General features: G+C 42.1%; 1 protein-coding gene across 10 annotated transcripts in view; it reads right to left on the minus strand.

Moving 5' to 3' along the window:
- Positions 1-26117, minus strand: part of STMND1 (stathmin domain containing 1) — a 382758-nt gene that overhangs the window by 42065 nt on the left and 314576 nt on the right. For 5 of the 10 annotated variants that reach the window (XR_013533689.1, XR_013533688.1, XR_013533683.1 and 2 more), the window contains one exon: positions 10248-10365. The exons of 4 other annotated variants lie outside the window; for them this stretch is intronic. Coding sequence is in view for 1 of the 6 variants with exons in the window: in XM_078368293.1 (XP_078224419.1) it covers positions 10339-10365 (27 nt within the window). In the remaining 5 variants the exon portion in view is untranslated. Of the gene's footprint in view, positions 1-4389; positions 10366-26117 lie in introns of those variants that run through there. One more of the 10 variants, XM_078368293.1, reaches the window with a different exon arrangement.

A 26117-nucleotide genomic window follows, 5' to 3' on the forward strand; every position in this document is an offset into this window, starting at 1 on the left:
GGATTACAGGCATGTGCCATCACACCTGGCTGATTTTTTGTATTTAGTAGAGATGGGTTTTACCATGTTGGTCAGGCTGATCTCAAACTCCTGACCTCAGGTGATCCAACTGCCTCCGCCTCCCAAAGAGCTGGGATTACAGGTGAGAGCCACCGTGCCCGGCCCCAGAGAGCTGTCTTTTACTTCCAGTAAACCTCTCCTTATCCTGGACCCAGCCAGTTATCCAAGTTGACAAGCCCCACTTCTGGCTGGGCTTTAATTATTTCGAGCAAGCTCTCACCACCACCCATAGTTTTCTCTTCCCTGTGGTGCCACCACACCAGCCAGTCCAGCATTGGCACAACCATTCATGTCTTCCATTCTTGTTCCCGAGGTGAAATAGGCCACAGTGGGGAAAAAACCCCAATCAAAAGCAAAACCTAAGCCAATAACTGAATCAGGACCGTCTCCATGACAGTCATATAATTTCTATCCTCTCTGGTTTTCTCATTCTTGTCCAACAAACTTACCCATTTCCTAAGGCGACAACTTCCGGACATCATTCCTTACCTCAAATCCTGAATCTACCCTGGGCCTGTCACTTTCGGCAGGAGACGTAGACCCCTGCTTTCCTGAGAATAATAAGCCCTGGCAACCCTGAACTCCTTCACCTTTTCAGTGTCTCTGCAGCCATCTCCTTTTTCCTCTCAGAAACCTCATCTCTGCCTGAATGCTCCATTCTAGTCTCTGGGTTTGTTTTGACCTTCGTTTTCTCAATTATTTTTTCTCTTCTGGATTTTCAGTACCTTTATTTAACTCTTCCCTCATTCTATTAACATGATCAGACCTCTCCAACATTCAAAACTAAAAACTTTCTCTGCATCACTACCGGCTTTTCTCCTTCTCTCCTCCCCCTTCCTTCATAACAAAGCTTATATTTTCTGCCTTTGCTTCCTCATTTCTCAGTTTCTCCATTCATTGCGACATGACACTGGCCTCATCAAGGTCATGGAAAGGCATTATGAATGGTCCCGCCTGAGTGAATTTCTGTATCTTTTCTCTCAGTGAGGTGGGATGAAAAGATGGGTGTCTTTGCTTGATGGGGTGTAGTGGACACTGCTGTTGGCTTCCAGATTCGCCCTCCAGGACCAAATCACATGCTCTCCAGCTGCTGGGAGTGTTGCCCGCTAGGGATTACACCTGAGTGCTTCCTCTGTCATTGGTCTTGGCAGAAGGGAGCCATCTCACCAAGGTTACTCTTCTCTCCGGAGTCAGCCTGCATCTGCTGTTTTGTTGTTTTAAAGTGAGTACAAGACCCTTTACCTCAGTCAGTGAGGGCATCTTCGAGGAAGCATCCAAGCTTTGAGCCTTTCCCTGAGATTGACTGAAGGCTTTATTACAACATCACCACAAGTGGAATTTCTCTGCTGCCCTATCTGGCTTTCTTTCCTTCCCCAAGGGTGTTGTTTCTTTTTTAAATTTTTTATTTCAATAGTTTTGGGGCTTCAGCTGGTTTTTGGTTATGTGGATAAGTTCTTTAGTGGTGTTTTCTGAGACTTTAGTGCAAGAGGTGTTGTTCCTGAGAGTATATTTCAATGAACTTGCAAGCACACATCTATCTCTGAGTCTGTTTTCCAGTGAAACTTGATATAAGACACAGGTGAAACGATTTCCCTGGAGAAATTGGTAATAGAGCCAGGAATTTCTTACTCTTAATCCCACCTCTATCTATTAGTTTCATTTGCTGGCACACACTGATCCAGGAAGATTTGATCAGGCTGAATCCAGAAATATAATTTTGCCCAGGCTTTCAAAATGAAAGTCAAGTGAAGTCAAGTGCCAATTTCTGGGTCTTTTGTTTAATTTATTTTCTTGAATAACTTTCACTTGGAACAATATTGTATCAAAACCTCTTCCTCAGAGCCATAGGCAGATTTCTATGAATTAAATTTTTAATGGGGCTTCCATCCCAATGACGTTCTCTCATTTAGAGAAGTGGTGCCTTTCTGTATGCTCCTCCCCTTTTAAGTTCCTGCCCCCTCAAATCCCCCGAAATTTACCCCATTATCAAAGTCTTAGCTTGCTCTGAGTCTCTGCACTGCCACACTTGAGCACCACAGAATTAAATGGAACTCTCGATTTTACTTTGACCTGGATTTTCAGAATAGATGAAAATACTAGTGACTACAAATGTGCTGAGAATGATGGTTTCCAGGTTCATCCATGTCCCTACAAAGGACACGAACTCATCATTTTTTATGGCTGCATAACATTCCATAGTGTATATGTGCCACATTTTCCCTGTCCAGTCTATCATCAATGGGCATTTGGGTTGGTTTCAGGTCTTTGCTATTGTAAACTGTGCTGCAATGAACATTCATGTGCATGTGTCCTTACAGTAGAACAATTTATAGTCCTTTGGATATATACCCAGTAATGGGATTGCTGGGTCAAATGGAATTTCCATTTCTAGGTCCTTGAGGAATCACCACACTGTCTTCCACAATGGTTGAACTCATTTACACTCCCATCAACAGTGTAAAAGTGTTCCTATTTCTCCACATCCTCTCCAACATCTGTTGTCTCCAGATTTTTTAATGATTGCCATTCTAACTGGCATGAGATGGTATCTCAATGTGGTTTTGATTTGCATTTCTCTAATGACCAGTGATGATGAGCATTTTTTCATATGTTTGTTGGCCTCATGTATGTCTTCTTTTGAACCTGGAAACCATCATTCTCAGCAAACTGACACAAGAACAGAATATCAAACACCGCATGTTCTCACTCATAGGTGGGTGTTGAACAATGAGAACACATGGACACAGGGAGGGGAGCATGACACACTGGGGTCTGTTAGGGGGAACTAGGGAGAATGGGGGGTGGGAAGAGATAGCATGGGGAGAAATGCCAGATATAGGTGAAGGGGAGGAAGGCAGCAAATCACACTGCCATGTATATACCTATGCAACAATCTTGCATGTTTTTCACATGTACCCCCAAACCTAAAATGCAATTAAAAAAATTAGCCAGGTGTGGTGGCATGCCTCTGTAGTCCCAGCTACTCGGGAGGCGGAGGCATGAGAATCACTTGAACCCCGGGAGAAGCCAACATCATACCACTGCACAGTCTGGCCAGGGTGACAGAGCGAGACTCTATCTCAAAGAAAAAAAAATAGTAAATGTTGAGGTAAGATTTAATATACCAGGCTTTCAAATTTAAATAAGAAATCATATGTTGGGCTGGGTGCAGTGGCTCAGATCTGTAAAACAAAAAACAAAAAAAAAGACAAAATGTGCTGTTTGGGTGTGGTGGCTCATGCCTATAATCCCAGTGCTTAGGGAGGCTGAGTCAGGAGGATCACTTGAGGCTGGGAGTTTGAGACCAGCCTGGGCAACATAGTGAAACTTGATCACTATTTTAAAAAATTAAAATTAAATAGCTAGGCTTAGGGACACATATCTACAGTCCTGTTTACTCCGGAAGGTCATTGGGCCCAGGAGGTTGAGGCTGCGGTGAGCTATGATTGTGCCACCGCACTCCGGCCTGAGTGACAGAGTGAGATCCTATCTAACAACAACAACAAAAATGGGCCATTTATCAGGATTACGGAATATATGCTTTTTTGCTAGATTCAAATCATTTTGATACGTTGAATTACATGTGCCAGAGGATGGATAACTATCCTAAATGTCAGCCGTTCTGCCTTCTCTAATTCTAAAACATATTCCAGACCCAAAGTTTTTCTTCATACCTTTTCTATAATTTATATCAGTTGTCTAATGCTGAGTAACAAGCATTCTACGTGGGTCTTGGCTGGGCTGGCTCATGCATCCACACTCACCTAGAGAGCTGGCTAGAGGCTGGCTTGGTCTAGGATGCCTCAGCTGGGAGGACTCAGCTCTGCTCTATGTGGCCTCTCCTCCTCCAGCAGGCAGCTAGCCTGGGCCTGTTCTCCTGGCATAGCCGAACTCCAAGAGCAAGCCAGCATCATTATGCAAGAGATTGATCCTGATGCGCGGGCCCTTTGCACACCCCCACTTGTATTACATCACTCAAAGCCCAAATCAGAGTGGAAGGGAACTATAAATTATAGATCAAAGGGCTTGGATACCAGAAGGCCATTAATTGGGGCCATTCATGCAACCACCCTAGGCCATGTCTTGACTAGATGACTCCAGTAGCTTCCACTATTACTGTTGCCCTGTGTCCATTCTTGATCTCTGTAGGACATTCCCAATAGTCAGAATCACTTTTTGTTTTGTTTTTTTCTTTGTGTATTGCTAGCTAGGTCTTCTTCTTCTTCACCTTCTCCTTTCTCTTTCTCTTTTTTTCTTTTTCTTCTTCCCTCCTCCTCCTCCTCCTCCTCCTTCTCCCCCTCCTTCCCCTCCTCCCCCTCCTTCCCCCGCCTCCTCCTCCCTCTTCTTCTTCTTTTGCTACAGGGTCTTGCTGTGTCACCAAGGCTGGAGTGCAGTGATGCAATCTTGGTTCACTGTATTCTCAACCTCCCAGGCTCAAGTGATCCTCCCACCTCAGCCTCCCAAGTGGCTGGAGCCGCAGGCATGCACCACCATGCCTGGCTAATTTTTTTTTTTTGTAAAGATTCAATCTCACTATGTTGCCCAGGCTGGTCTCAGATTCCTGGGCTCACATGCTATTCTCCCACTTTAGCCTCCCAAAGTGTTGGAATTACAGGCATGAGCCACTGAGCCCAGCCAGAATCATCTTTTGAAAATGTCAGTTAGACCACGTGACTCCCTTGCTCAGACCCTTGCAGTGGTTCCCCATTGCACTTAGACTAAAATCCGGATTTTCTTAAAAGTCCTCAAATGAAAAGTGGGAAACCCAAATTCTTTACCATGGCTACCAGGTGGTAAATCGTCTGATGGCCCCTGCCTACCCTCTACACCCTCATTCCATGAGCGCTCCTTCCTTTGCCCACTCTACACTCTACTTGGCCCCTCTGTTCTTCTTTCTGATCCTCCAGCTTCATGGCCCTTGTCCTTGCTGCTCTCTCTATTAAGCATGCTTTGCCCCAAATGTTTGGATGGCTGACTTCTTCATGTCTTTCAGCTCATTCACCCTATTCTCACAAAGACCTTTCCTGGTTGTCCAAGGGGAAACAGTTGGGCCCTTTCCTCCCATGACACTAACTCTATTTGATTAACCCTTTTATAGTTTTATTAATTAGTTAATATATTTTTTAAAATGGAGTCTCACTCTGTTGCCCAGGCTGGAGTGCAATGGCATGATCTCGGTTCATTGCAGTCTCTGCCTCCCAGTTTCCAGTGAATCTCCTTCCTCAGCCTCCCAGGTAACTGGGATTACAGGTGCCTGCCACCATGCCCAGCTAATTTTTATATTTTTACTAGAGACAGGGTTTCACCACGTTGGCCAGGCTGGTCTCTAACTCCTGACCTCAGGTGATCCACCCACCCGCCTCAGCCTCCCAAACTGCTGGGATTACAGGCGTTAACCACTGTGCCCAGCCCCCTTTTATAGTTTCAAAGAAACTTAGTATCTGAAATTATTATGCTTTAAACCTTTTTATTTCCCCTTTTTTTCTGATGGAAATGTGAGCTCTATGGGAACAGGAACCTTGTCTGTCTTGAACATGGCTTTCTTCCTCACCAGTAGTGCTTATAGATACACACTCAGTCAATAGCTACTGAATAAATAAGTAAGCAATTTAAAATCCAGCATGGCAATCACATGAAACAGAATTGATTAGAATTCCATGTTTGTGAGTCATAAGCCTGAAGAGTACTATAAATAGCAAGTATATCTGTAAATGAAGTCACATGTCTTATACATCCCAACTATCAGTAATGAAAAGCAAACTTCAATGAGCTGTGCCAGAAGAATGACTGAATTTTCTTTCTACTTGTTCTGTAGAAAATGTTACAAAATTCATGTCATATGAAGAGGCAGTCAGAGTATACAGTCAGGATGTGTGGGAAGAATTATCAGAGAGACGTGTTATGCAATAAAATAACAAGATAATGTTATATTTTTAGGTTTTGTCGGCTTTTTAAGTTTTCAATTTGTGGTGTTTCTTTTTGCTGGTTTTATATTCATTCATTTTTGGTTTTAGTTTTTCTTTATTTTAGAGAGAGGGTCTTACTCTGTCATCCAGGATGGAGTGCAGTGTGTCATCAGAGTTCACTGCAACCTCACACACCTGGGCTGAAGCAATACTCTCACCTTAGCCTCTCATATGGCTGGGACTACAGGAGCAAGACACCATGCCCGGCTAATTTTTTTGAAATTATTTTTTGTAGACATCGGATCTTGCTATGTTGGAAAAGCTGGCCTTGAACTCCTGGCCTCAATCTTCTTACCTAGTTCTCCCAAAGTGCTGGGATTGCAGGCATGAGCCACTGTACCTGGCCTATTTATGTTTTTATTGCATTTTTAAAATAGAGCCAAAAATTTTTTATGAGTTTTAGTTCCCCATACAATCAGGATATTCTTCTGGCAAAAACAAGACATAATTTTATTATCTCAAAAAATTATCCCAACATACATAATAATTTCCATTAATTGAGTGCTTGTTATGGGTCTGATATTATTCTAGGTACTTTATATGATTATCTTATTTAATCCTTAAAACTACCCTAGGGGCTGATATGGTTCTTATTTCAGTAAGTTACAAAAAATGTAAAAATTTACAAGAAAATGATGTAATTTACTGGAGGCCACACAGTTTAAGGTAGTTGTGTCTCTTTCTGCAACCTGTGCTCCTCCCAGCATGCTTTGCGTCTATTATCATGCATGTTGTGTATTTTAGCACTTAACTATATTTTTTTTCTTGTGTAACCTGCCTGCTGCTTTATATTTGTGCTCCTGGATTCTAGTTATAATATAAGCTCCCTTGAAGATAAAGAATAGAACCCTGGTTTCTTCCATATCACGCTGAGCACGTGGCAGAGAGCTGAACTTGTGGTGGAATCTCTTTAATTCTTGACAACGTTGATTAGAAATCACACTTGTCTAGAAAATAACTCCAAGAAAACTACAGAAATCACCTCAAGAATAAATTTAAAAAGCTGTTGTTTCTCTGCCTCCATACCATGCTCCCTCTTGACACTGATGGGGGAAGTCACTGATTTTCAGTTAAAAATGCAATAGGAATTAATATGCAGTTAGAAGCTACAGGTAGGCTTGGCTTTCTGTTCTGAGCCATCGCTGCTGGCGAATACATGTGTGAAATGCTAGTTACCATAGCAACCAGTGTTGCAAGAATTTTTTTTTTTCCACTTTGGTTTATGAATCCAAATCAATAAATGTTTATAAATAACTCTCCAATTGGCTAAAAGAAGTAAAAGCACAAGCCAGAACAATCCTTCTGTCCTGTGAATGTGAGTCATACATATGTTGGCCACATTCTGGGGACAGAAAAAGGCTATCCATGGAATAAACAATTGGCCACATCAGTTTCTTTGCAAGAGCAATTAGGAAAAACCCTGCTGAGTGAAAATCCATTTCACATGCTTACTGACAACAAAGAAGACAAAGTATGCTCATCCAAGGGGCATGAAGAGAAAATTGCAGAAATCACTGATTCAGTAATACAGATACTAGGTCTGAAAGAGAACATTGATGTAATTGCACCTAAGTGATGATATTGAAGTTCAAATGGACTAGGTAGAGACGTTATCCTGCATTTGTGGATTTACATGTTCTCTAGGATATGCAAGCAGAATTCATACAAACATAGAATTTTCTCTGAAGAGTCCCAACAAAAATCAAATCAGGCCACCAACCAGGGTAAGGATTCTTTCTATAGCATTCCAAACAGATGGTCAAACAGCCTCTCTCAGGATATTTTTAGTCAAAGGGAAAGTCATTTTTCTCCAATCTCTATCTAGTAGCTGTTAGATTTATTTCCTGAGCCAAAATCTCCTCCCACTCTCATCCCTTAATTCGTATCCATTGGTCTTAGTTTGTTCTTTGGCACAACAAAGGCCTAATCCACGTGGTTCCTCCTCTTGGTGACAGCCTTTCAAACCTTTGCAAGCAGTCACCGAGGGCTTCTTTAGTCTTCTCTGACTCTTGGTTTGGTTTTCACCTCTTCCCTCTCAGGATGCCCTTGACTTAGCATTCTTCTCAACATGTGGATGCCCAGAATGATCTGTACAAACCCCAGATGTGACTTAAGATTTCAGAGCACAGTGAAACAACTTCCTGTGCTTTTTCTATCTATGGACATGGCTAAGTTTATGTTCAAGTTTTCTTTTCTTTTCTCTTTTTATTTTTATACACACCACACCATTAGCACGTATTAAACTTCTGGTAGGCTAAAACACACAGGGCACCCCATCCCAGAATAGGAACGAATTATATAAATATTTCTCCCAGGAAGAACCCAACTGGGGCAGGGATTCCCTGGCAAGCCACTACCCTGACAAGCAAAAATGAACAGCTGTTCTGATCATTTTGGCAAAGGTTTTTGCTGGCTGACATAAAATGGAGAAGGAGTAATTGTCCACAAGTTGTGCCTTGAAGGGTTATGAGAAGTGTCCCGCCCCAAAGTGTGTCACTCATCTACATGCCAAAATAGTTGGAATTTCACCATTTGGAAAGGTTAAGCAAATCCTAGCTATTTTTTCCCCAAAAGGACATATTAAGTCACTAAGAGTTTAGTGTGAATAGGATGACCACATTTCTTTCTTCAAGGAAAAGGAAACTTGGGACAGTAAGAAATCACTAACTTTCTAGATTTCAAGAGAAGGGAGAGGAGTTAAAGTCAGAGGAAAACGTTTGAAAGAAATTGTAAGATAGCCTGAAGCTTTACCTGTTTGCCCTGCTTCATTATTAATGCTGTTTATGGCCAGGGGGCAAAAGTCACAAACTCAAATGGACACCAATGAAAGAAATAGGAGGTAGATGGAAAACTACAGTGCTGAAAAAATAAACGGATCCAGGATAATGGGGAGTGCTGGGAACATTGGAATCTGGATGGTTCCACTGAAAGGGCAACCATGGCTCAGCTCCATCCAAATATCTCAAAGGCCTTGTATTGGCAAATCTTTTAGATTTTTGGAAATCTGAAGATTTCTGTAAAATTTTCAAGTTTGAGACTATTGACCAACACTTTGAGGGTGAAACAAAATATCTGTACTGCCAAATATTAGAGTCTATATCAATAGGATTGAAGCCATCCTTACAGGGTTAACAAGAATTCTGGACAGAAATATAATTCAAATTAAGCATTAAGACCACACTTTTGGAGCACATCAAAACTCCCACATGGATCAATATTGGGATTGTGCCTGTGAATAGCTGCTGCACTCCAGCCTGGGCAACATGGTGAGAACTTGTCTCTTAAAAAGAAAATCAGGCTGTACTTTGTCCCACTTCCTTGTGACCCAAAGTCACGTAGCACTAGATATTGACTATTTGCATCCCCATTATTCTTACAGATAGGATTTCTGACAGAATCATAAGGCTTTTGTTCAAGAATTTGCTTAAGATGTTTTTCAGATCTTGAATTCCAATGAAATGGCTGACAGACTGACCACCAGCCAGCTCGAAGACCCCCAGAGAGAAATGGGATCAGCATGAGAATATGGTTGATATGGTTTGGCCATGTCCTCACCCAAATCTCATCTTGAATTCCCATTTGTTGTGGAAGGGACCCAGTGCGAGGTAATTGAATCATGGGAGTAGATCTTTCCTGTGCTGTTCTCATGAGAGTGAGTCAGTCTCATGAGATCTGATGGTTTTAAAAAGAGGAGTTCCCCTGCATAAGCTCTCTCTCTTTGCCTGCTGCCATCCATGTAAGATGTGACTTGCTCCTCCTTGCCTTCCACCATGATCGTCAGGGTTCCCCAGCCACATGGAACTGCAAATCCAGTTAAGCCTCTTTCTTTTGTAAATTGCCCATTCTTGTGTATATCTTTATCAGCAGCATGAAAGTGGACTAATACAATGGTTTCTTCATCTCCCTGTCCCATGACTTCATCCTATACTCTCTGACCAATCAGCAAGCTCCATGCTTTGGCCTATTCCAAAACCCAAAACACTGGCCTCAAACTTCACAAGGAGATGGATTTGTGGTTTCCTCCCATGTTCTCATTTGGCATCCCTGCAGTTAAATCTCTTTCTCTGCTGTAATGTGGTGTCTTAGTGTGTTGACTTGCTGTACACATCAGGCAACAAACCTGTTATGGTTACAGGATCTAGACCTACATCTATTGCAACGAAGCAAGTAGCAGAGACTCCAAAAGTAGTAACTTAAATGAGATAAAAGTTTATGCCTTACCTGAGAAAAGCTTCAAAGAGTGTACTTGGAGAGCTTGATGTGTCTTCTGGAGTTTGAGGGACAAATGGATGATACCTGATGGTTGGTGTGTCTAAGGGCAGGAGGCTGTGGCATCTTTCTGCAGTGGCAGAGCAGACAGAAAGAGGGCAATTTTTTTTTTTTTTGCATCAGCATTAGCCTTATTATTTCTCCCAAATTAATGTAAGCAGACAATTGACTTAAGCCAAGCTTGAGGATTTCAACCTGGGAGCATAAATTCAAGCTGCCCTGAAAGTACATTCAGATCAGCAGCAGTTAAATGTGGACTTTTTTTTTTTTTTGAGAAGGTGTTTCCCTCTTGTCACCCAGGCTGGAGTGCAATAGCATGATCTTGGCTCACTGCAACCTCTGCCTCCCAGGTTCAAGCAATTCTCTTGCCTTGGACTCTTGAGTATTCTGGGATTACAGGTGTGCACCACCACACCTGGTTAACTTTAGTTTTATTAGTAGAGATGGGGTTTCACCATGTTGGCTGGTCTGGTCTCAAACTCCTGACCTCAGGTAATTGATCTGCCTCAGCTTCCCAAAGTGCTGGCATTACAGGTGTGAGCCACTGTGCCCGGCCACATGTGGAATTTTTTTTAAGATGGAGTCTTGCTCTATTGCCCAGGCTGGAGTGCAGTGGCGTGATCTCAGCTCAATGCAACCTCTGCCTCCCAGGTTTAAGCAATTCTCTGCCTCAGCCTCCCAAATAGCTGGGATTACAGGTACCTGCCACCACGCCTGGCTAATTTTTTGTATTTTTAGTAGAGACAGGTTTCACCATCTTGGTCAGGCTGGTTTTAAACTCCTGACCTTGTAATCCACCTGCCTCTGCCTTTCAAAGTGCTGGGATTACAGGTGTGAGCCACCACCCCCCAGCCCACAAGTGGATTTTTAAAGGAAAAAAGGAGGTGCAGGGAGTGGGCTGATACAAAGTTGTTGGTTGGGAATTCTCATTGGTTTACAGAAATAACATTGGCTAATAATTGGCTATACATTGTGAAGCTATAGAGCAAGCGTGTCCAACCCTTGGCCCATGGGCAGCATGCAGCCCAATATGGTTTTGAATGAGACCCAACATAAATTCATACTTTTTTAAAACATTTATCAGATTAAAAAAAAAATTTTTTAAAGCTCATCAGCTATCGTTAGTGTTAGTGTATTTTATGTGTGGCCTAGGGCAATTCTTCTTCTTCCAATGTGGCCAGGCAACCCAAAAGCCTTGGTCACCCCTGCTATAGAGTGAGGGTTATTGTATCCAGTGTGGCATTATTAGGTTGATTTATAGCTACTTGTGGCGATAGCAAGCAGTTTCAAAAGATGAATACATAGCTCAAAGGAAGGAATAGGGTGTGTATTAGTCCATTTTCACACTGTTGTAAAGAACTTTTCTGAGGTTGAGTAATTTATAATGGAAAGGTTTAATTAACTCTCAGTTTTACATGGGTGGGGAGGCCTCAGGAAACTTACAATCATGGTAAAAGGGGAAGCAGGCACCTTCTTTACAAGGCGGCAGGATAAAGAAAAGAATGAAGGAGGAACTTACAAATACTTATAAAGTCATCAGATCTCATGAGAACTTACAATTACAAGAGCAGCATGGGGGAAAGCACTCCCATGATCCACTCACCTCCTTCCCAGAACATGTGGGGAGTACAATTTGAGATGAGATTTGGATGGGGACACAGAGCCAAACCGTATCTGGGTGTGATTTTGGTTTTATTTTAATGTCTCTCTGGGCCTGATAATTAAAAACACTTACATTCCTCAGATAAAAGTTTTCTTTTCTCAATGGATTATGCATTTAAATACTCCCCTGTCAAAGAATATTTATTCTAATTTTTTGCTTTTATTAATAAATGCTGGAGTATATTTCCTTCTTCACATGTGATGTTGAATATATCATAGGATAATTACTAAGGTGGAATTGCTGACAAAGATGTGTACTTTTTATTAATTGCCCTCCAAACAGATTGTCCAAATTTATATGCCCTCCAGCAATGCACACTCCACAAATGATGTTTACGTGGACGGCATAAACATAGCAGCGAGCTTGTTAGAAATATACTTCTCAGGTCCCCCCCGACTTCCTTCAGAATCGGAATGTGAATAATATCTCCCGGTGGTTTTTAAGATGTTAGGTTTGAGAAGTCCTGTAACCGCTTTATCCATAGCTGCCAGACCATGTCTTTTGATGGTTTTATTTTGTGTTTCTTTTAGTATGAGAGAAATCGAGCATCTTTTTATGTATCTAAGAACCATTCGTAAGTCTTTATCTATTTAGATTACCTTAACATCTGTGATGTGAATTGCAAATTCTTTTGTTTGTAGTCGTCAACGTGTAATGTTTTTTCTTTGTTGTGCTTAATTTATTTTTATACACTTAAATTTATTTTTGTTATATTTCTGTGTTCTGAGTCATAGAAAGATCTTTGCCCACTCCATAACTATTTACATTTTTTTGTTTCCTTTTAATATTTTATGGTCTTATTATTTAAATTTAAATATGTTTTCTCTCTGAAAGTTATTTTGGTTCAAGGAATGCGATGTGGATTTATTTGTATTTTTCCGGTGGCTACTTCTTTGTTCTAATACTGTATATTGAATAATTTATCTTTTCTCCATGTATTTGAAATGTCACTTTTTTCATATACTAAGTTTCCGTGTGTGACCTATCAGTCACTTAGCATATCATGCCACTTTTTTGTTTAACCAGTATTCTCTACTGAACTGCTAAATGTTTTTTCCCAGGACTGTGCTCTTGCCTTCTAGGTGATCATCAAAATGATCAAAACGTACACACCTTGTGTTCCATTCCCTTGGAGTTCCTGTAGGTGATAACTAACCTGTATTTATTTCCTTAATATGAAAAAACAGCTTATCTGGATCTGGAGGTGCAGTTCTTTTTGTTTGCTTTTTTAAAATAATGCCTTAAAACGAAAGACATTCTAGAAGAGATTGGATTTTTAGAATTTATTATTTTATACCACAGAAAGCAGCAGCTTATTTTGCCTTCCTAGTCCTGCCAGAGACCTGTGAACCACAGCAACTCCATCTTGAATGGGGGCTGGGTAAAATGAGGCTGCGACCTACTGGGCTGCATTCCCAGGAGGTTAGATGTGCTTAGTCATAGGATGAGATAGGAAGTTGACACAAAATACAGGTCACAACGACCTTGCTGATAAAACAGAATGTGATAAAGAAGCCTGCCAAACCCACCAAATCCAAGATGGTGACAAAAGTGACCTCTGGGCGTCCTCTCTGCTCATTATACACTAATTGTAATACATTAGCATGCTAAAAGACACTCCCACCAGTGCCATGGCTGTTTACAAATGCCATGGCAACATCTGGAAGTTACCCTAAATGGTCTTAAGTGGGAGAAACCCTCAGTTCCAGGAAATCCCAGCCATTTTCCCAGAAAATTCATGAATAATGTACTGCTTGCTTAGTATATAGTCAAGAAATAACCATAAGTATACTCAGTGGAGCAGCCATGCTGCTGCTGTGCCTGTGGAGCAGCCAGTTTGTATTCCTTTACTTTCCTAATAAACTTGCTTTCAGTTTACTGTATGGACTTATCCCAAATTTTCTTGTGTGAGGTCCAAGAACCCTCTCTTAGGGTGTGGATTGGGACCCCTCTCCACTAACAGTCCCAGGAACTAGGACGTTTTTTTCTGTCATTGTATCAACATCTTTATTGCCTTCTCATCTCTGGTTTGTTCATTTCTTTTCTCCTTGGATCAAAACTTAAAAGTATTTAAATAGGATTTTGACAGAGCCCTTTTATTATCTCTCTTTTTATTTTATTTTTTTTAAATTGTGGTCCAACCCTCAAAACAATTAAAAACAAAAATTGGAACTCGAATATATCACTGAGGAATATCAGTTTCTCCAGATGTTCTTGTGATATTCCTTTTCACTATTTTTTCTGATGACATTAAATGAGGACATGTTATGACCAGAATAAGGCTGGTTCCTGGTTGGTCTCAGGATGCGCCTACAAACACACTGTGTGAATGTTTGCAGATGTCTTTGTGTGAAACATAGGCAGTTTTCCACTGAGAAATGAAATTCAGGGAATTAAACTGAGGATTCCTTCTTAAGAGCAGCAGCACATTTTAAAATAACATTTTAGTTTGGAAGGAGAAGCTCCATTAAACTCAATAAAAAGAGGGAGGTGCTAAATCTCTTTCCTAATCATGGTAATTTTCCCCTTACCCATTTGAGAACACTTTTAAGTGCTTTCCTTTTTTTGCCAAACTCACTTGAATTTTGCAAGCCTGCAATTTGTGGACATTCATTTGTGGCTGATACTGTAAGAAGCAGGCATATATTAGCAAAATATACAGTGTTGAAATCAATTTCCCTCTTTGGGGGCTCTGTGTGGTAATGTGGCTGTGGCTTTGGCCATAGACCACTTATGCACCATACTGCTTTCACAGTCATGCCTGCTACGTCTTAGCTTGAAACACATGAGGCTAGAGCCTGGTGCAGCCAGTGCACTTAGGAAAATGCACCCAAGGAACAGCAGTGTGGGAGGGGTGCTTGGGAGTGTGACAGAGGGAAGAAGGGAAGCCAACTCAAGAGAGTGAAATTGAGCTGGTTTCTCCCATTGTCAATTAGGGACTTAGCCCACTGAAGACCCTCGGAGAAACCTTCTCAAATGTGCTTGAAGATTATTCACAAGAGAAGGAGGAGTATTTATTCCCAGGCTCGACTTCCCTTCCTCAAGAATTGTCCCAAAGTGTTGACTCCCTCCTGTCCCAGTCCCAGGCCCATAAATGTGGCAGGTGGATAGATGGTATCTGCAGGCTTCCCAAAGAGCAGTGACAGAGAGTTCAGGGCAGTAAGCCCGAGAAAGGCTACTCTGCTGAGGGCAGTGTGCCAGGATACACCTGTAAGCCCCTGGCCACCGCAGCACTGGGAAAAGCACAAGGCACACTGAAAGATGCCCCACGCACCTACACACCAGGAAACATATTTCTAAATGTAATCAGCTTCTGGCATTGAATTTTAGGATGGATGTTGGACACCACATTTTAAGATAACCACAGCATGATGATGAGTGGCAGTGGAGTGTTCCTTGCATCCACACCTCTTGGTGACCTGGTGTTGACTTTGCTGAGTCCTATGGGAAGCCACATATGGCAGGCAGATCACCCAACCAGCTCAGAAGCCCAAGGGCACTTTCTGAGTGGACAACCGATCCCCCACCCACTTTGTCCACTCAGGAAGTGTCTTCGGGCTTCTGTAATGCCATAGACCATTTCTGCTTGTTCACACCTGGAAGACCTCAGTGCTAATAAAAGAAACACCAACAGGGGAGGGATGTCAGGGCTGCAGCATTTGTGATTAGCTGCTATTGTTAGGAACATGGCTCACGCTGCAGTGGGTACCTGCAAAACTCACGCCAAGTGTCATATGCCCTGGCACTAGAACAACATGCACATCACAAAGATGGTTTTATACTCACAAGGTGTTACTACAGCCTTTGGCACGTGGTCAGCACCATTTCACAAATACTTTCCCAGTGACCTCAGATCATTTCCTTATATACATAGGTACATACATATATAGACATGTCTATGCCAAGAACCATCCTGGTGCAATTAAGGACAGCAACAACTGTCTATAAAAACCCCTTAGGGCTGGCAAGATGGCTCACACCTGTAATCCTAATACTTTTGGAGGCTGAGGCAGGCGGACACGAAGTCAGGAGATTGAGACCATCCTGGCCAAGGTGGTGAAACGCTGTCTCTACTAAAAATACAAAAATTAGCTGGGCGTGGTGGTACATGCCTCTAGTTTCAGCTTCTCGAGAGACTGAGGCAAGAGAATCGTTTGAACCTGGGAGGCAGAGGTTGCAGTGAGCTGAGATGGCACCACTGCACTCCAGCCTGGTGACAGAGTGACACTCTGTCTCAAAAAAAAAAGAAAAAAAAAAGCCCCTAAGTACCTAGTTCAGTGTAGAACCATTTCATGGGTCTCTTCCTCCATAAAAAAAAAAAAAATGATATTTTATGACTTTGTTGGTATAAAGACTAATATAACAGGTTGAATTCATGACTATATATTTGTTATAATGATTATCATTCATATGCAATAATATATCAAACAATAATCATATTTGTGATGTTATTTTTAATTATTAGATTCATTTTTTTCTGATTTTTGAGGGAAATTAATATTAAGACATTTCTATTGGCCCTCAAGCCTGTACCTACTGTGCCTGATGGATAAATTGGCCCTGTCCAGCCCAGAGGAGCTGACCCATTGTTAATGTCCATGTTCCTCCCAAGGGCTTAGCACACAACATGACTTCATCTTGAAAAGAAGTACTGAAAACAAATGTGACTGGTAGTAATTTGCTACAAATAGAAGTTAATTTTTAAAAGCAAAAGACAAATGCCATATGTTTTTTCTTTCTTTCCTTTATCCTTCCTCTCTTCCTTAAAAAATTAAGCTTTTAAAATTTTGAGACTAAGGCCAGGTGCTGTGGCTCACTCCTGTAATCCCAGCACTTTGGGAGGCTGAGGTATGCAGATCGCATGAGGTCAGGAGTTCAAGACCAGCCTAGCCAACATGGTGAAAACCCATCTCTACTAAAAATACAAAAATTAGCCAGGCCTGGTGGTGGGACCTGTAATCCCAGCTACTTGGGAGGCTGAGGCAGGAGAATCGCTTGAACCCGGGAGGCAGAGGTTGCAGTGAGCCAAGATGGTGTCACTGCACTCCAGCCTGGGTGACAGAGCAGGACTCCATCTCTAAATAAATAAATAAATAAATAAATAACTCTGACTCAAATTAAATTAAATTAAAGTTTGAGACCACCGTAGAATCACATGCAGTTTTAAGAAATAACAGACACAGAGATCCTGTAACCCTTTACTTTGTTTCCTCCAGTCTTCCTTCCTTTTTAAATCACACAGTTTCACTGCTTAGTGACACATTACATCAAAATTTGTATCAAAATACAATTAGCAATCTTTTCTAAGCTGCTGGTACAGATCTTTTTTTGCACTGACAGCTTTGCTTGTGGACCTAATTAAACCAAGAGCTTCTACACAGCAGAAGAAACTATCAACAGAGTAAACAGACAATCTACAGAATGGGAGAAAATATTAAAAAACTATGAGTCCAACAAAGGTCTGATTTTCAGAAACTATAAAGAACTCAAACAATTCAACGGGCAAAAAACAAATAATCCCATTAAAAAGTGGGCAAATGCCATGAATGGACATTTTTCAAAAGAAGACATATGGGAGGTGCAGGGCTAGAGGAGGGATAGCATTAGGAGAAATACCTAATGTAGATTATGGGTTAGTGGGTGCAGCAAACCACCATGGCACATGTATACCTATATAACAAACCTGCACGTTCTGCACATGTATCTCAGAACTTAAAGTATAATAAAAGAAAACAAAAGACATACAAGTGGCCAACAAATATATGAAAAAATGTTCCACATCAGCAATCATCAGAAAAAATGCAAATCAGAACCACAGTGAGATACCATCTTATACCAGTCAGAATGGCTACTATTAAAAAAGCCAAAAAAAAATAACAGATGCTGGTGAGGCTACAGAGAAAAAGGGAATACTTACATACTGTTGGTGAAATATAAATTAGTTCAGCCACTGTGAAAAGCAGTTTGAAGGGTTCTCAAAGAACTTAAAACAGAACTACCATTCAACCCAGCCAACCCATTACTGGGTTTGATTTATTTTCTTTTGGGTATATACCCAAATGAATCATTTTACCAAAAAGACACATGTACTCGTATGTTTATTGCAACACTATTCATAATAGCAAAGACAAGGAATCAGCCTAGATGCCCATTAACAGTGGACTAAATAAAGAAAATGTGGTACATTTATACTATGGAATACTACACAGCCATGAAAAGAATGAAATCAAGTCCTTTGCAGCAACACGGTTATAGCTGAAGCTATTCTCCTAAGCACATTAATGCAGGAATAGAAAACCAAATACTGCATGTTCTCACTTATAAGTGGGAGCTAAGCACTGGGTACATGTGGACATAAAGATGGGAACAACTAGCGGAGGGGAAGAAAGGGAGGTGGACAAGGGCTGAAAGCTACCTATTGGGTACTATACTCACTACTTGGATAATGGGATCATTCATGCCCTGAACCTCAGCTTCATACAACATACTCAGGTAAGAAAGCTGCATGTGTACCCCCTGAATCTAAAATAAAAGCTGAAATTATTATTTTGAGATGGAATCTCACTCTGTTGCGCAGGCGGGAATGCAGTGGCATGATCTCAGCTAACTGCAGACTCCGCCTCCTGGGTTAAAGCAGTTCTCTGCCTCAGCCTCCTGAGTAGCTGGGATTTCAGTTGTCCACCACCACACCTGGCTAATTTTTGTATTTTTAGTGGAGATGAGGTTTCACCATCTTGGCCAGGCTGACCTTGAAGTCCTGACCTCATGATCCACCCACCTCAGCCTCCCAAAGTGCTGGGATTAAAGGTGTGAGCCACTGCCCCCAGCCCAAAAGTTGAAATTATTAAAAATAAATAAAATAAATCTTTACTTGCATTTAATAATTTGTTATTTGACACTAGTGACAGTAGTTCCTAAATGTTTTTAAAAGGCCCTAAAATGTTAAATTGTGTTTACTATAAATTCCATGTCAAATATTGTCATTCTTGCTTTTCTAATTTTTAAACACTTGAGCAACTTTCTCTAAATGTTTTAAATAAAACCTTAATATTTATTGCCCTTGAATGATCCTAACCTGCAATAGACAACTTGTGTACGCTGGGTTGCTTTGGCATTGCCCTTAAATCTTCATGCCAGATAGTAGCATAAGAAACACAAGTGCATGGATTTCCTTATCCCGACCTCACACCCTTTTGTGGGAAGGAATTAGAAGATAGCTCATAGATGTAGAGCAAATTTTCTCTCAGCACTATTGACACTTCATGATGAATAATTCTTTTTTTGGGAGGGGCAGCGGGAGTTGTCTGGTGCATTGTAGGATGTTTGGTAAAATCCCTGGCTTTTACTTACTAAGTACCAGTAGCACTCTCCACCCATCCTTCCAGCTGTGACAACCAAAAATGTCTCCAGACATGGTTAAATGTCCAGAAAATTTCATTGCTCCTGGTTGAGCTCCACTGGCTCTCAGAGGATCCAGAGAGGTAGAGAAAGGATTGTGAGAATAGGACTATGGATGTCTCCAGGTTTGTAGGAACTTTTGAACACTTTTTTCCTGAAAACCCTGGAAGTCCTTATTTCTTCACTGACCCCCTCCCCCCACCCCCACCCCATGCAATTCCTGAGACACAGGCATAGAGTGCAATCTCCAGAGCCAGACTGCTTGGACTCAAATCCTAGCTTTGCCAGTTGCTAACTGGGGGGCTTCGGGCCAATTTTGATCCCTAAGCCTGATTTCCCCACCTTGAAATGGGGATACGATAGAAGCCACCTCACATAAGAGAATCCATGCCAAGTGCTTATCACACAGATCACAGGCCTGGCACGTTGCAAACTACAAATACTCAGTGAGGGGGTAGGCGACGCACGCGCATGCGCACCACCACCCCTCGCCCCCCCCCCGCCCCCGCAGTTGCAGTTAAGGGATTTTGGCAGAAATTATGGTGATCTTTCGTAAGTCATTACGGTAATGGCAATGTTTTATATGGTGAATTAAAGGAGATCCACTGTAATGTGAAGGATTTAATAGAAGTAAGAGAAATTAATGCCTTTACAGAAATAGGTAAGGCAGTGTTTAATAACTAAGCATAGGAGCATAGTTCCTCTGTTCTGCTGAGAAGCCAGGTTAAATCACTTGCTACTGCCTCGGCGTTAATTATATTATTCCTGATCCTCCCTAGAGTCACGTCAGATGGCATTATTATGCCTAATTTTGGGATAAAGAAATAAAGTTTAGAGAGGTTAAGTCTCTAGCTCAAGGTCACGGCACTAATAAATTGGTAACGGGAGTCTAGGTCACATCGGATCGAATTCAAACTCTCTCTTTCTCGGCTGTGCAATTTAATAGAAAGTGGACGAGTGAAAGGCAGGCAGAGGGAAGATGAACTGAAATGACCCAGGGAAAGATTGTAAAAGAGGCACTTGGCCAGAGAGAGAAGATGCCAAGAGCGAACGACGGGAGCTGTTCTTTTAGCAGAGGGAGCTGAGATTCCTTGACAGATAGTAATGCTAATCTTCACTTGTCCTGTCTTTACATTTTTAAGGAATTGAGAAAGAGAAAGAAAAGACAGATGTTGGAAATTCAGCTGCAGAAGGTATTTGGGGATGGGAGCTCTCAGTGTGAAGCCCTAATTTAGGCTGTCCAGCCAGGGAGTGGCCTATTGGCAAAAGGTTGGGGAGGTTTATAGGAAAAGGGCTCTGGGAAAAGAGAAGGCATTTTGAATTCTGCTGTGGCTGAGAAACCAAACAATTATTTGGCAGCGAATATTTATTACAATGTATGCTCTCAGCTGCTCTATGGTTCTGCTGTCCCTGGCTGTCCATTTCAGCTGACCCACCAGGCAAACCGCTAAAAGGTGAGCTCTCTGGGTGATGAGAAACGGGGGACCAGACCGGTTCCAGCTCCTTAGAAACAAACATACCGATCTCTGACTCCACGTTCTTTAGAATGGAAAATCCGGCCCTTAGAAAATAAGCAGCCATTGATAAACTCCGGGTAAATCTTGTCTAACTGGCAAGAAGCACAATGACTTACAGGCTGGGGGGTGGGGCAAGGCAGCGGCTGAGTGTGTTTGGACCATATTCCCCCTTTCAAAGGCCCCCGGGCCAGCTGGAGGCTTTACAAGGGCCCCCACTCAGGCCAGCCAGCAGGGAGTTGAAGTAATCTAATTTTAATTATGTGACAAAAGCATGAAGAATCATTTAAAGGTCTGTCAGAGGGAAAAATGGCTCCAGTCTGCCAGGACTCCTTAGATGGTAATAAAGAAATCCGTGGCCTAAATGCTGGGTTTTGGTGCTTAAAAAAACAATAAGACTCACATAACCAGATTGCACACTATTGAAACAGACATAGACTATGAGGGGACATTCACAGTCCTATTAGTCAAGGACAAAGACACTCCACAAGGCAGCTGTCTATGTGAGCATAAGTCTACATTTTTTATTGGTGTTAAATCGTCTTTGAAAAATATGATGATGATTCTCTTTTTGTCTAAAACCAAATGAGTGAACAGTTATGGCCAGTGCCAGCAACAAATGATTTATAAAGCATTTTCATATACATTATCCAGCTGAGGCTTCAAAAACGTGACTCTGGCTAGGCGCGGTGGCTTATGCCTGTAATCCCAGCACTTTGGGAGGCCAAGGTGGGTGAATCACCTGAGATCAGGAGTTCAAGACCAGCCTGGCCAACATGACAAAACCCTGTCTCTACAAAAATACAAAAATTAGCCTGGTGCAGTGTAGCCCCAGCTACTTGGGAGACTGAGGTACAAGAATTGCTTGAATCTAGGAGGAGGAGGTTGCAGTGAGCTGGGTTGCAGTGAGCCAAGATTACGCCACTGCACTCCAGCCTGGGCAACAAAGCGAGACTCTGTCTCAAATGAAACAAAACAAAACAAAAAAACATGATCTTGTTGGATCTTTAAGGAAAGTTCTTAGTTTTAAATAATAAAGGCTTGATTTCTGAAATCCCAATTTGGTTTAATTTGCCACTGGTTATACCTTATATCAAAATGAAAATAAATGTCTTTTTATCTAAAGCGAGGTGGCACTGTTTTAAAGTTCTGAGAGCCTGAAGCCAAAAGGTCAGTCTTCTTTTAAGTCAGCTAGCCTCACCCAAAGGATCTTTGAGGACGGCAGCCATCTCCCCACTGCTACAGCAAGTTGAGTGATGAGTGAGAAGGCAGCGCTGAAATCATTAAGCAGATTCAGACTCTTGGCTCTTTCAAAGGTATTGCTTCCTCAAATTCAACACAGAATTCTGCCCAGAGCTCCACCCCAGGTCAACGCAGCAAGAGTTACTGAGAAGTTTGTCACAAAAGGTGTGAGACAAGCAATGAGTGGGAACCTCAGAGAATCTGGAGAAATAGATGTGAAATTATTCTGCCTCAAGATGTTTATATCGAATGTGTCCTTGCAGCTCCCAGCAAATGGGAATGTAGCCTTCCTGAATTGATTTCTAAAGGAGTAGCCATAGGCTTTCTTCTCTCTACACAGTGTTCCAGTAAGAAGGGTAACAGAATCTTTTCTCATTTTCCTCAGGGACAAGATAAGTCAGGGTAAGGCTAGGTTATGCTTCAATAACAAATAAACCTCAAGTTCTCAGAAGCTTACCCTAACAAAAGTATACTTCTCACTTATATCACAGCCTGAGGCAGGCTCCTCTTAGCAGCTCTCTAAACACTGAAATCAGACCACTTTAATGCAAACCCACAATTACTTTTGCCCCAACTTGATATAGCCTGTGATGATGCCATCTGTATTCTGTACCTTCAAGGTCACTTTGGAAAGGGGAAGAGAGGACGAGAGGAAACACATTAACTTTGAAATGCACAGGCTTGGCTGGGTACGGTGATTCATGCCTGTAATCCCAGCACTTTGGGAGGCCGAGGTGATGGATCACGAGGTCAGGAGTTCAAGACCAGCCTGACCAACATAGTGAAACCCTGTCCCTACTAAAAATACAAAAATTAGCAGGGTGTGGTGGTGGGCACCTATAATTCCAGCTACTTGGGAGGCTGAGGCAGGAGAATTGCTTGAACCCAGGAAGCAGAGGTTACAGTGAGCTGAGATTGTGCCACTGCACTCTAGCTTGGGTGACAGAGCAAGACTCCATCTCAAAAAAAGAAAGAAAGAAATGCACAGCCTTAGAAGTGGGTGACAAAACATCCCTTCTGCTTGAAGTTCCTTGTCCAGGTCTAGTCAAGTGTCCCCAACCCAACTGCAAGCAGATGGGGAAATGTAGAGGAGTCCACCACTATTTGGGAAACATTAACTATTTCTTCTGCCAAGGACTCTCCTCAGAACCATTCCCCATTAACACCCTGGACTGGTTATTTTCGTGCAAATGAGAATTGGTTCTTCCTCACAGGAGATTGGGCTCATACGATACAGTGGTTGGCATTACTACTGACCAGGAATAAATTTTTCTTGCTCCTCTCACATAACTGTCCATAAAATATTTTGATTTGAGTTTCCATCTGCAACAGAGAAACAAGAACTCATTTTTTTTCTTCTTGTGGTGCTAAAAAATTGACTAGTCAAATATATATGGTAATTCTTGGAAGCTTATTAATAAAACTACATATAAATCATGAAAAGGTGGAATGCTGGCCCAAGAACACTGCATCTAATTTACAAGGACAGCAGTCAGTTCCCAGAATAGCATCGCAACTCCCAACGCTAGGTTCACGTTTACACGATGCTCACTTATCTAGGACCCGTCTCAGGCTGGGGGATGCCATTAAGGGCAAACTGAAAGTACTTAAAAAGCAACTCGATTCTCTTATTTGATTTCTCAGAGAATATAAAAAACAGATTCTTTTCATAATCCCCACATTACTTGTTTGTATTCTTTTTCTCTCCTATCTAATCATCTCACATGCCGTGGTAAAACTGCTTTACCTCTACTAGAATAAAACTCTCTTAATATGCGGCCAGTACGGCTTTCTAGTATCACTTCTGTCTTCCCAGTTGATGCATCTAAATTCTCTTCCATCTGGGGAAGGTAGGGAAGAAAAGGGTTAAAATCAAGTAGGTAATTACAAAATTCCCTAGAGCAGTGGGGAAACGAAAGCTCTGAACACTCCTGCATTGATAATTTGTGCCCTCAGGCCAGGCATGGTGGCTCACGTGGGTAATCCCAACACTTGGGGAGGTGGAGGTGGGAGTATCACTTGAGGCCAGGAGTTCAAGACCAGCCTGGGCAACATGCTGAGATCTCGTCTCTACAAACACTAAAAAAAATTAGCTGGGCATGGTGGTCCACACCTGTGGTCCTAGCTACTTGGGAGGCAAAGGTGGGAGGATCATTTGAGCCTGGTAGGTCAAGGTGGCAGTGAGTCATAATCATGCTACTGCACTCCAGCCTGGGTGATAAAGTGAGACCCTGTCTCCAAAAACAATTTGAAAGTAAGAAAAATAAATAATTTGTGGTCCATCACATTTGCAGGTCCTGCAATCCCTTGGAAGCATCCTGCATACTCCTGGTACTTCATGACTCTTCCCACAGGCCTACTTCTTTAATAACTCACCACACATGAGAAATAGGAAGGCTTTTTACACTGTTGGTGGGAGTGTAAACTAGTTCAACCATTGTGGAAGGGCAGTGAGGCAATTCCTCAAGGATCTAGAAATAGAAATACCATTTGACCCAGCAATCCCATTACTGCGTATATATACCCAAAGGATGATAAATTATTCTGTCATAGAGACACATGTACTCATATGTTTATTGAGGCACTGTTCACAATAGCAAAGACTTGGAACCAGCCCAAATGCCCATCAATGATAGACTGGATAAAGAAAATGTGGTATATACATGCCATGGATTACTATGCAGCCATAAAAAAGGATGAGTTCATGTCCATTGCAGGGACATGGATAAAGCTGGAAACCATCATTCTCAGCAAACTGACACAGGAACAGAAAACCAAACACCACATGTTCTCACTCATAAGTGAGTTTTGAACAATGAGAACACTTGGACACAGGGAGGAGAACATCACATACCAGGGCATGTCAGGGGGTGGAGGGTTAGGGAAGGGACAGCAGGTGTTCAGGGGGGATAGGGGAGGGATAGCATTAGGAGAAATACCTAATGTAGACGACGGGGTGATGGATGCAGCAAACCACCATGGCACATGCATACCTATGTAACAAATCTGCAAGTTCTACACATGTAGGCCAGAACTTAAAGTGTAATTTAAAAAAAACTCACCACAACCCTCGAAATCAGAGGCCTAGATATGAAGTTATACTTAGGAGTGCCTTTGAGATCTCAAGAGAGAAATGGAAAAGTTAAAATGGAGGTAGAAATAATTTTGAAAAGGAAATGAAAATCAGAATTCCTCTAAGTAGAAAAACACCTACTTTCTACCCAGTCATGAAGGAGAACTTGAGTTTTGGTACCTTCATTTCCCATTAATTCAAAATTATGATGCAGAGTTTCCTTTCACGTTTTCCTGTTTTCCACCCCATATGATGGATTTAGTTTTTGTCACTTCGTCTCACAAAGAATCCCCATTGCTCTTTCGGGTTATGCATCTTCACAGGCGGCCCGTTCCAGCAGACTCTGCGGCAGCTCGCAGTCTCTGTAGTCCTCTCCTTCACAGATGTGGTGACAACTGGCTCCTCTGTAGTCCTCTCCTTCACAGATGTGGTGACAACTGGCTCCTCTGCAGTCCTCTCCTTCACAGATGTGGTGACAACTGGCTCCTCTGTAGTCCTCTCCTTCACAGATGATGTGGTGACAACTGGCTCCTCTGCAGCTCTCCGATGCTAACCCTCCTGCTCAGGAGCACCCAATCCTGGCTGCATATTGCAATCGCCTGGAGAGCTTTGAAAAATCCTAGGGCCCAGGTGCACCTCAAACTCTTAACTCTGAGCATGAGACTCAGCCACCTGTATTTTGTACAATCCCCCAGCTGATTTCAATGTGAAGCCAAGATTGAGAACCATGGCCGTAGCCCAGTCCCTCTTTTTTTTTTGTGACCAAGACCAGCCTGACCAACAGGGTGAAAAGTTAGCTGGGTGTGACGGTGCATGCCTGTAATTCCAGCTACTCAGGAGGCTGAGGCAATTGCTTGAACCCAGGAGACAAAGGTAGCCCGATGTCTTTTTTTTTTTTTGAGACGGAGTCTCACTCTGTTGCCAGGCTAGAG

This window comes from Callithrix jacchus, chromosome 4 (genome assembly GCF_049354715.1).
Source record: "Callithrix jacchus isolate 240 chromosome 4, calJac240_pri, whole genome shotgun sequence".
NCBI classification, from domain to species: domain Eukaryota; kingdom Metazoa; phylum Chordata; class Mammalia; order Primates; family Cebidae; genus Callithrix; species Callithrix jacchus.